Below are 12,408 nucleotides of genomic sequence, written 5' to 3'. Positions count from 1 at the left end.
AAGTAAATTAAGCTTACTGTCCTCAGATGAGCGAGTTTTTGATAAAGCTTTGGTTGGAGGTGTCCTAGTATTTCTGAGAGGAAAAAGAGTGGAAGCATTTTTTCTACATTTGGGTTTGATGAACCACTCATCTCATGCTTTCAAGGCAAAAAAAGTACCAAAACTATCCCCTGTCTTTGAGTCAACCTGTTTGCAGCAGGAGGCAGAAAGAAACTCAGCTCAATTTCACAACCTGAGGTTGTGAATCTGGTCATTGATGGGGAAGGGGGGAACCCAAACATCTATTTAATAAACTGAACAAACTTGATAAGGAAGCAGGTTGATCGTAGGTATGGTGCCCAGCAACAGTCTTAAGGTTTGGATCATGCTTTGACTTGAAAAATTAACAGATTGGGTAAAATAAGTGCAGCGGGTGGATAGCTTGGTGGTTTGCATGGAGCACAGAAAAAGGGGTTTTTACAGCTCTTCAGTAACTGCATACTGATTTCATGGCATAACTTCTTAAAGAAAACATGGCCTGGGGTTGCAGAGGTGTATGTGTCTGTGCCATGGGTGACTGTCCGTCTGTCTGTCCATTCATACCATGTGTAGTAAGAAAAACACACCCTTCAAAAGTGCTCTTCTTTAGCTTGTATTTCACTCTCTCTTTATTTTTAAGGAACACTGGTTCGAAGACTCGTGTGTCTGTGTGTGCGTGTTTGTTTGTTTATCATACCAGCTTTGAATTAAATTACAGTTTAGGGAAAGCTGTTAACTGGTTTGGTTGGGTGGTGGCTTCAGATGCCTGCCCGTTGCTCGCTTGTATCTGCTTTTCCTGTGTTTTAGCTGCTCAGCATTTGGCGAATTGTTCTCTTCTGCCTTTCCCACCATGGTACATGTAAGCACAATCCAAGGCAGAGCAGATCAGATACTGTACATATTTTTGCTGTATAAACACATGCTTGTTTACATTTGCTTCGTTGCCATTTTGACTCTAATCCTCTTCCGATGCCAGAGGGTATCAGCCGTGACTAACAAACTCTGAGATACTGCCATTTTGACCCCGTGTGCTGCTCGTGTTTCCATTTGTTTGTTTCTCCTTTGCTTTCCCTCCCAAGTATTTAACAAATTATTATTAAATATCTTCCAGAATGTAAGAGGCCAACCTGGGAGCAATTCAAAAGAGTTGAGATACACAAACATATGTTCTGGTTACTAACCGTTTGTTACTTTACGATTGAAGGCAAACTTAAGTGCTGAGTCCTCGTTCATTAGTGCTGCACATAAAATGGAAATAAAACAATCTTTTTTGCAGATAGGTCTCTTTTGCTGTACAACATTCAGTTCTGAGTAACTGTTGCAGCTTGATTGTAAGCTGCTGCTAATATTTGGCAAAACCTTCTTAAAATAAACCCCCTGACATATGTGCAGTTACTGCTCACTTACAGCACCCCACAGAAGCTCAGCTTTGCAGATTTTGCATCTTTAAACTTCCAGGTCTTTGCTGATCCAGCTTCACAACACCATGACGTTACACCAACATTGCAAATGCATCAAATTCTTTTTTATCAGCAGAAAAGGCCGGTTTAGATTCATAGGCCACATCTGCTGGTGAACTTTGTGCAGTCTGCCTTCTTTTTTTCGGGGTTTTTTTTTTTTTCCTCTTTTACTAGAAGAAAGGTTTGTTTGTTGGCTGCCTGCTCGGGGTGGGACAGGAATGTAATGCATGCACAGACTGCGCAGTATTTCCTGTTCAACTGCTGCTCCAAGCTTCAGCACTGGGAAAATCTCCAGATGGAGCAGCTCAGGCCTCACTTAAACAACGACGAAATGCTACAGCTTCTGAAGTGCGTTTGGTTTTTTAAAGAAAATACATTTTTTTAAAAGTGAAATTTCAGGGTGTGCTGCTGCTTTAAATGCATCAGGTTCTGTGGCATTGCTTCTACACTTTATAGATTACTGTGGCTGAGACAAAACATTAAGCTTGCTGAAGCACTGTAGCACTTACTGAAGCACTCCATAATGTCACTGCAAAAAGTTATATTTATTTTGTAGCATAATACATCTCCATAACATTGCCTGCATATTCAATTAGCTTCTGTTCCATCCAGTTAAAAACAGTAGTAATCTTTTGGCACTGGAGCTACTTTTGCATTATTTGCTATATTTTATTTTGCCCTTAAACTATTTTGAAGTGTTGCTTTTGCAGCACATGAATTACTTTAGAAGTGAAATACTTTTGGTTTAGCAGAAGGAAAAAAAAAATTGGGTTTGATCACTTCTGCCAGTGAATACTAAACTCCAGTGCCGCAACCTTGCCTTGTGTGTAGCATAAAAGTGAGGTGGGGTTGGGGGGGTGGGGGTGTTTCTTTTAATGTTTTGTCTTTTCTCAAGTGGTTCTGGTCCTTTGTATGTGTGGGAGCTCTGTTACCATTTCAGACTACCAGCTGATGGAAGGGTGACTGTGGGGCGTGGCTAGTTATTTATTTTATTTACTAATTTTATTTATAATTTTAAGCAGATACATGATTTGAGAATTTCTGTCCGTAGGCTCCTCTGGAATGTATGAAGATGGACTATCTCCTAACTTCTCCCTTGTATTCTTACCCACCTTTTCTGTCCCTGGCTGTTGCAGTGGCAAGCAATACAAGCACACAAATGAAAGTGCTAAGCATTAATTAATTCCTTCCCGGATCACAGGGAGACCTACTTTTCAGTCCTTTGGAGATACAGATGTACATGTGCTGCTTCTCTAAATTGGAAGTGGTCTCAGTGTGGCCCTGTTAGCTTGTCAAGCACTGGAGCAGGAAAGGAGGCAGCCAGAATCTGGTCTGTTTAATTTGAACTTGAAGGTATTTAACTCAGAACATAGTTCAGCAGGTTAATTAAGTTGTTAAAACAGTTTTTAACTTTTTGGCTTCATTATGAAATTTGGATGCCCCTGAAGCAGTAGATCTGCCTTCAGTCTTCCAGCTGAATAAATGCAAGACTTTGACAGATGCATTTCTTTTAACACAGTATTTCCTAGTAGCAGCTCTCCTAACTTTTGAATACTGCAACACTGCATGACAGTGCAGGTGTTTAAGTTATGGCTTATTTGAGAAGCTGACACACATGATGTGAAGGTTATACCATCATGTATGTGTGTCCAACCAAACCTCAGCCTGCAGACTGAAGTGTACCAGCTGCTTTAGGGTTTTGGAATTTGCCTTGAGATGCATCAGGTTTTTGTGCTGTTTTGAGCCTTTTCATGGTTTCTTGTCCCTCCTTGTCAATTGACTTCTGTGTACAGTTGCTGTTAATATTTACCAGCTGTATCTCATGATGCATCACAGCCTTGTACAGAGAAAGCAGTGCCACCTTCTCAGTCCCGTATTAAAAAAGTTACTTTAGAATTTCACTACTTTTGATCCTTAGGAAATGAGCATCCAATAACCGACAGCAGATATTTAATCCACTAAGATTTGAGGACCGTAGTAAATAATTTATGTAGGGCAAAAGAAGTTTTTTTGCTTTAAGCTGCCACAACAAAAATGTTTCCAGAGCTTGCTTTGGTTAGGTAGAGGTCTTATTTCTTTCTCATTCGTCCCAATGGTTTTTTCTCCTTTTGTCCTAGGTACTATGTGAAAGTGTATTTTTGTAGGACTTCACAGGTATGGAAAGCAAATTGTAGTATTCTGATATCCACTAGATAACTTCTTTTTGAATGAGATAAACTGTTCTTGCATAACAATTTGATCTTAGTGTACAGGTGCAACTTCTGAGCTTGTTTTCCAAAGCATCACGGAATGGGTTAATAAGATTAGTATTCACTTCTTCCTAAAATTCCTAAAAGTTCATAAATCATAGTGACATTTTTTTTCAGATGGAAGTGCAGTGACCTACTTTACGTAGATTAAAATGAGATAATGAGATTATCTCAAAAGTAAAAATAAGTTTCTTGGTTATTTTTCCCCTATGTCCCCACCTGTGTTACGTATTTAAGCTTTTATTTCTTGGCCCCTAGCCATGCAGTCAGCTCCATCCAGAGCAGACTAATGCAATGTGTAGGAAAGGGTTTGGTGGGGAGGGGAGAGTTAAATGTTTCAGAAAGATTGTTCTTTCACTAAACTGGTCTGGGATCACTCCCTTCAAAGAAATAATTTCAGTGGAAAAACCAAAACTTTACGTTTACTTAATTATGGTTTTAGGGGGAGGAAGGTTGCCAGCTTCAATTGAAATGAAGATAATTCAGGGTTATATCATGCAGAATAATAAACAGAATTATTTGCTTGGGTTATACATGTTTGAAAGTTAAACCAGTTGCGGGTGGTTGTTTCAGGTATGTGACAGTGCTGGTATTGCTGTATTTTCTGCAAAGCTTACATGGAAGATTAAACTTTTCAATTACAAACTGCAAATGGCATTTAAAACCAAAGCTGTGTGGGCATTGCTTACAGATTCAGTGCCAAGTGTTGTAAAATACTTTCTATCCTGGACAATACGTGACAAAACCAGGAGCTGTATAAGCAAAGTTAGTGGTTTTCTGCCACTTGACTGTTTCTAGCTTGAATCATGTAGGATATAAAATTCTATTTTTCTAATAAGATCAGATGCAGCCTCTTAAGATGGACAAATTATGCATCTCTAATCATGTATACATTGCAAAACGGCTTCCTTTTGAAGAAAGGCTTTGTTTAATACCACTTTATTCTGGCTTGTATCTTTCCATTTTGTATTATAAACAAACTTGTTAGCTGAGAGCTCACGATACACAGATGTTCTTTTTATTGCATTTAGCAAGTTCATCTGTAAGTGCATGGAAAGTCTCTTCATTACCCAGTTCATATTATTTGGGAGAACTGGCTATTGCATTCATTTAATTAGGAAAAAAAAATCAGTGGTAATTAGCTCAGTCATGCACTGCAGCAGGATGGGCTGGATTAGGAGCGCTTCTGTCAGCCCACTGTGGCTTCCTGCAGCAGCAAGGAGTTCATTGTACAAGGGCAGCATGACAACCTTTTTTTTAATTTCACACAACTACAGCAAAACTTGATGGGAGAATCCCTGAACTATACCTTTTAGAGGACAGTGCGAGAGAGAAGCTTTTTCTTCACTGTTTAACTTCTGCTGCTGTTGAAAGTGTCCTGGGTGGGAGAAAAGCAGTGCAACCCTCTGCCTCCAAAGGATGGTTTGGGAGGATGCTGTTAGATTACTTCTGTTAGCATGCTCTTGTATTAAATTCTATTATAATATTTTTCTGTAATACATGGAATTTGTTGTGTTGTCTTTTGCTTCCTCTTCTCTTTGTATAACACAGCCACCCAGTATGGGTGCATATCTTCCCTTTAAGCTTATATGATTATAGTAATTTATTTTAAAACTTGCCTTTATCTTTCCTTGAAGCCCTCCCCAGGCTTAGTAATGTTGTGGGTTTGTTAAGACTTGCCAGAAGACCTCAGTAAGCACATTTCTGTGGACCGTCGTTGGATTCCATAAACTTGTAGGCAATTCAAGAATTAACTTACCCACAAGCAGCGGGTAGCACACAGGTTATGAGCAGTGAGGCTTGTTGTTAGAAATAGGATCTGGAAATTATAGGTGAGACCTTGCACTTTCAAATCAGGGAATATCTGTGCCAGAAGGACTTTGCTTCTAGACAGGAAGAGCTGTGCTCCTGTTTCTGACCCTGTCTGCAATAATCTACGAATCCAGCTAATTTGACAAAGTGCTTGGCTGAAGGCTCTTGCAAACCTCTGTGAGATTCCTGGGGAAGAAGTTACACAGAGCTCTGAGCAGTCTGCTCTTCAGTGTAGCATTAAACCATATGGAAAAGGGAATAAGGAAATAAAGTGACAAAATTTGTAAGGGAAAGGAGTGTGTATTTGTTTGTGTGCAAATATGTATGCATATATGTGCATCTGTATATAGATTTAAAACTGAAGAGTTACAGGAAGGTGACATGATTTTGAATGACTGGCCTCTAATATAGCAGATGAAAGTAAGTGTAGATAGATATGAAAAATTCTGCATGGGAAGAGATAAAAACTCTTGACTTAAATTTGCAGTGATGCCTGAAATAACTACTAATAAAGATATCTTGGTGTTACAATAAGATCTTCTGAAAAATCGCATTAGCGCAGTCCTCACTTGTAAAACTCAAGTAAGATATTGGGAATTACTAGAAAAGCAAGAGAACAGAGAACAAAGCGTTGTGTGGGTGTATAAATTCATGGTGCTGTCCTTTCATCCCGGATATTGTGTGTGGTTCTAGTCCCTCTCCTCTTTCTCGAAAATACAAATCGGTACAAAGATAAGAAACAAGGAGAGGTTTGGAATTATGAAACAGCTAAACTGTTGGCTGAGCTGTGGGCCTTCTTGTCACAGAGTGCTTTTGGCACTAAAAGTTGACGTAGGCTCAAAGTGGGACGGGACAAAGTCATGAGAGAGGAATTTGTTGAGGGCTGTTCCATACACAGTTGATGCCTTTGGGTAAGTTGGTCCTTAAACTGTGGTTAGAGTGCACCTGGGGGGGTGGTAAGGGAAAGCATCGCCTCAGTCTTACGTTGTTCCTTTTCTTGAGCTCTTCTGTAGGTATCTGCAGGTTACAGTCTTCTCTGCTTTCAGGGATAACATGTTTTCGTATTGTGAAGTTGTTTTGCCTGGGCTTTTTTGGTATGTGGTGTTTTACATGTTTGGTATGCAGTGTTGAAGATGTAAAAGGTCAGTTAAAGTTGTCTTCGGCTTTCAGTGCTGATAGGGGTAGTGAGTGTAGTGCTTCTATGGATGTTACAGGAAATCAGTTCCAGAAAGAGAGGTTGTAACTCCTGAAAGATGGAGAGGAAAAAAGAAAGTGCTCTAAAATTCCATAGGCCGGGTGCTGCTCAGGGTTGGAGTTGACATAATTCAGCTTACCATTCCAGTGTCATTACTAACTGGGTTTACGGATAAGCTTTTAAGGAACACCAGCTTTTGTCCTCTGGAGTTGTTTTTTTTTTCTCTCTTTAAAAATTGCTGGCATCCAGAATACCTAAATTTATGGTAGTGGTTCAATATTAATGTTTCTTTGCACCTTCAGAGTTACAGTTGTTGTATTTGTCACTGCTTCAAGAAAAGCAAATCTAGCAAACAGCAGCACCATATTGCATGTAGTCCAGCGTAACTAGGGAAGGAGAAAGTATTTTCTGTGATGCACAACACTGTCATAATTGCTAAAAATGAGACATGGTGCAGATCTTTTCTACATATGCAATACATGTGCCTGTTTATTAATTAAGCACGGCATATAAAACCGCTTGAAAACTTCTGTTCCTTACTGCATCCAAAATCATAGTTCAATAAGTCACAGTAAAGCGTCTAGAATGTATTATTTTTAAAAATGGATCTCTTTAAAATAACATTCAAATTCATGAAAAGACCTATTTGAAACAGTGCTGTATTACGAATGGCAAAACTGCCAAGATGAAAACCAACATTATTTTTCCTCCAACAAATATTTCACGAAGTGAAAGTGAGTGGCCAGATTGCAGATGTATAATTTGATCAAGGAAAACAAGTGTTCTTAAAAGATTTGAACAAATCAGTAGCTTTTGTCTGAGATTTTTGAATGGTTATTTAGACTAGCCATAGAATTATTTAGTTCAGGAAAAATAAAAGCTTGTAATAAATGCTGTTTTAAGAGCATTGCTATTTTAAGCAGTCAAATGTAATTATTTGCTGTCATATTTTTAAGTAGAGGCTGAAGAAAAAAACCCCAAATTATTAGGAAGGTTTCTGTGGCACTAGCTGTAGGGAACAGCACACACAGCATTGTGCTTCCCATTCTAATTTCAGCGTATTTCAGTGTCTAAGGTCAGAAAGGAGTTCTCCTTGCCTGGATGACATTGCAATAAACTTGCTTGTGCTTGCCATACCAGTTTTCTTGAGTGCTGTTTTGAGAAAGTCCTTCATAGCTGCGCAGGCATCCTGTGGGAATTTCTAAACACGTTTCTGCAGATCTGTTGCAAACAATGTGACATTTTGAGAGTGAGTCTTTTTTTACTGTGGCTTGGACCATCAATGGCCAGAGTTTTGCATATTTTCTGTTTAACTGGAGTATTGAAAAGCAACGTTTAGATTGGTTTCAGTTTGCAAGTGTCTTCAAAGAAATAAATCGCTTCCTTAAACACACAACGCGCAAATCTGTACACAGTTCCAACTTTATTCTGTTGTCTGAGCACTTTAAATGGTGAAAGTTTAAAAAAACGATTCAGTTTTTGATACCAGTACATTTGCCTCTTAGTAGCAATTAATAACTAAACCTAAGCATTGCTTACTCCCTTAAGGCAGGAAAATATTGTGGGAAATATGTACTGTATAGAGAACAAAAAATTACTGTTAGACCCATTGGACACCTTGCAAGTGCTTTGAGAGGAGAAGGTGTAGATGTCTATCTTATGCTGACTCTACAAAATCAGAAGATTTTGTTTGTACTTTCAGAGAGTGCTTGAAAGTTCACTCAAAATCTGCACCATGAGGCTTTCTTGTCAAAGCACATACATGTACCTGCACACCTTCTGACTTCAGAGCACAATGGTATCTCTTAAGGCTTCCAGGGGAGATTTGTTCCATTTCCTACACAACTCTTCTTTCACTGATATTTTCTTCATATAGTAATAATTGTATTATTTGTATTTCTCTTGCCAGTTGCCTTGATTGCACTTGATATATTTGTAGTATCAGGAGGAAGGTAGATACATGTGGCAGTTCCCTAACAATCTGAGAGAGGAGGAAAGAAGGGGAATTATATATTGATGTGTGTAATGGAATTTGCTAAGAATTTCACTTACCCTCTAACTTTGGGATGGGGAGAATGTTTTGTTCCTTCTAATGCAGCAAGTAAATAAACTGTGTAGCGCATGAATGGCTATTAATCTGTTTGGTGCTACAACTTCCACAGCATCCTTTTTTTTTTTTTCCTCTGTGGAATCCACCTTTTAAAGTTTGCTACTTCAAGGTGTGTTGCTGCATAGCTGTGAAAAAAGAATAAAAAGTAACTTGTTCGGGCTTGTTTCCATGTATGTTAAATGAAATCATTTGTTGACTCTGAAAAGGAAGCCATTAATCTCTGTAGTCTAAGGTGGTACTCTGCTGAACGGAGGGGTGGGTTGGTGCTGGGTGAGGTAAGGCGGTACAGCTGAAGGGAGTGCCTGGCTCTGGCAGGGGTGCGTGGTGTTTCGGTTTGCACAGTATTCATGGTCACAGTTGCGGTAAAGTAGTTATTTACAAGATGCACATGCCCCGGCTGTGTCTCATGGTGTTACAACGTGATGATAACAAGTTAAGGATGGATAGCATACAGTTCTGTGTGTTGCAGTGGTGTAGATAAACATCAAAGAAAAAGGGCTGCGTGAAAGGCGTAAGATGAAGAGGATGCACCTGCTGTCCCTGCCCTGGAAGGTGCTAAATCTGTTGGGTATTGCACTCTGACATAGGAAACAAATACTTATAGCTAACAATAGATCATTAAACTATTTGGTGATCAAATTGAGTATTACTTAAAATACTCTTAAAACTCTTTTCCAACTCTTTTTATTTGTATTTTAATTTTTTTACTCAATTATTTTATTTTCTATTTTATTTTAACCTGTGTTCAAGATCCTAACATTCAGGAGTTTGAATCTTAAAGAAATCACTAGATGCCTTATGTGCATTTCTCTTTTCCAAACTGTTGCTTCTATTTACAGGTTTTAGTCTTCAAAAATCCTATACTTGCTTTCATTGAACTGTATGTAATGTTTTACCAGTTTGGGGTTTTTTTTTAATCCTGATAGACCAATAAGCAAATTGAAAAGAAAGGCCAGGACTTCTGCTTATTGAGTAACACGCTCTCCAGATTTATTCTGCAGGCAGTGTTGCAGCTCACAGTGCTGCCTCTGTCATGTCTTTTGTCTTCCAGCAACGCTGCCAAACAGTAACAGATGAAACTCAGAAACATCTCAGATCTTTTTCTGACCCTAGCAGGAGTTTAAATGTTGCACATGTGATCGTTAATTTAGCTAGAAAATATGCCTGGGCCTCAGTAGGCATTCATTACGTTTCTTCTGTTTGCTTACTCAGTCCTGTTTGCTTCCTCAGTCCAGAGACATATTCTAGCAGCAAGTTATTTCATGTAATTTACAGTAATTACTACTTTGGATATTTCTAGGAAAACTCTCAAATGTATTCTCTTAGTGTGGCAAGATCTTTGTTGTGCTGATATGTCGGTTGGCTATAATAGGTTAATGTCACCATGCGAGTTTGACAATGAAAAAATGTGTCGATACGGAAGGAAAGGGATCTCAGTGGGATGGAGAACCTCTTCGAGGTTATCCTAAGACTTGAGAAGGACTTCTGAGGTTATAACCATGCGTCTTAAATTCAGTCATTGTGGTCTGGAAAACTTGGTCTGTACTACATGAATTTATTTTTGTGTTTGTTTTTTTCCTCCCCTAGTGTCCCAATGTAATATCAGCTTGAAGAAGCAGAGGAGTCGAAGTATCTTTAGCACCTTATTCTGCTGCTTTCGTGACTACAATGTCGAACCACCATCTACCAATAGCACCAGTGCTCTTCCTCCTTTGGTGGAGGAGAATGGAGGACTTCAGAAGGTCAGATTTTTATCTTATTTTGCTGTCATATGGGTCTTCTGTAATGAAGGTTTAACTCTGCACTTCTGAAGGTTTGTCTTAATAGATTTCCCTCATGGGGAACACGTTATGAGTTAGAAAAAAAATTACTGTTTTGATGGTGAATTGCTAATACTACCTACTCAGCTGCAATTCAAAACCAACTGGTCCGTGAAGGGTATTGGCACTATACATTTTAAAAAGCAAATGACATAAAGTAAGAGTAAGACACTAAAAAAATGTGGACTTCTCATAAATCTTCAGATGCTTGCTGAGTTGTCTCTAGCTTTGGTCCCAACTACAGGAAGGTTAAAATGTGTCCACTGGAGCATAGTGGAACCTCTTCAATGCCAGTTGAAAGAGTTTTCAGTGACATGAAAACAGTTTGAAAATGGGGAGAACAATAATTGTTTGGACCTTTTTTCTAACCAGTTCACCTATGTTTAATGCACACCAACTCCAGTGGTACTGGCTTTTGGCCATTTTTCCAAGCTACTAAGTTTTGTTTACCTAGTAAGTCAAATTGATAATACCTTTTAGCACTTCAAAGCATTGTACGCCAGAGCAGCGTGTTACTTTCATGGAGTTCTAGTAATTATATTGCCTTGTCATATTCATAAAACCATGACTGTTCTTTTTAAATCTGATAACACTGAGAGTGTTTGTGTTATCAACTGAAGAATTTCAGTTCAATACAGCAACCATTTTTCCATACCATGTTGTTTTTCAGCACTCTCAAAACTCCACTACTGCTGTACTCTTAACTGAAACACCATTCCCCTAGCACTTATCCCAGACTTCAAGAGATTGCAGATATAGGTGTATCCATGATGGGGAGTAATAGCAGAAATTGAGACGTTTCTGTCTTTTTACCCTTCTGCTTTTCACGCTAATTTTTCATATTTGGTGCAGCTGATTTCTTACCTGCCTTCTCCAGTCCATTTTATTTTGTTTTGAATTTTGCTGGTTATGTTTGAATTTTGAAAAGCTCAGGAGAAAGAGCAGAGGAACTGTTTGATGGGAGAGAGGAAAGGAAAGCAAATTTAAATGATGGATACTAAAAATACATGTAAAGGTGAAGGTTGAAGTGCAGCAGTTCATGCTGACACTGCTCACACAGAAGCGCACTGAATATTCCTCTGCCAAGGGAAGGAATTGTATGTGTATTTTTAGGCTTTTGCTAGCCAAGGTACATTTTCACTGAAATGAAAGAAATGTAGCCTGGATGTGCTGAAGGGAAAGCAGAATAGTGTGTAGCATGTGTGCGCACATTCACCTGAGAAACAAAAGGAATGGGAAACTAGTAAAATTTCCCTTTCCACTATGCTAGGGAATAGGAATGAGGCAGAAGTGAGGCTACTAGCAAAACTACAACTGAGAGAAAAACATAAAGAAGAGTTTTGGTTTTTTCTGTAGAAAAATGTGAGTTAAAATGGTCTGGAGTCGGTAGTTTTCAGATTGCATTTTTAAAACACTTAATTACTTTCCAGATATATCTTATGCCTTGAGCAAGTGATAGCATGTGTGTTCACACAAGTTTCCATCCTCACTCTGTGCTGCCTTAGCGAGCAGTTTTAAAGTTGTTCAATAGTTGTACAGGAGCCCAAGACACAGATCACAGAATTCATAGGATTATCAGACTGCAGCTCAATAGAGTAAAGAAGTTCAAGGAATATGTTAAAAATAAATAATAAAGTTAAAATGATAAAAATAAAAAATAAATATTTTCTTCAAATAGAATGAAAGGCACTCAGATGCATACAGATCTTCATAGAAGAAATGAAGTATAGCTAAACTTTTGGGT

The 12,408-nt window shown here is 38.6% G+C and overlaps 1 protein-coding gene across 5 annotated transcripts in view; it reads left to right on the top strand.

Annotated features, from left to right (window-relative positions):
- CTDSPL (CTD small phosphatase like) overlaps positions 1-12,408 on the top strand; it is an 84,535-nt gene that overhangs the window by 37,310 nt on the left and 34,817 nt on the right. For all 5 annotated transcript variants that reach the window (XM_040592002.1, XM_040592000.1, XM_040591999.1 and 2 more), the window contains exon 2: positions 10,432-10,586. In XM_040592002.1, the coding sequence (XP_040447936.1) occupies positions 10,432-10,586 (155 nt within the window). The remainder of the gene's footprint in view (positions 1-10,431; positions 10,587-12,408) is intronic.

The sequence above is a fragment of the Falco naumanni genome, chromosome 4 (genome assembly GCF_017639655.2).
Source record: "Falco naumanni isolate bFalNau1 chromosome 4, bFalNau1.pat, whole genome shotgun sequence".
Classification (NCBI taxonomy): domain Eukaryota; kingdom Metazoa; phylum Chordata; class Aves; order Falconiformes; family Falconidae; genus Falco; species Falco naumanni.
This window is presented reverse-complemented; position numbering and strand designations above follow the sequence as displayed.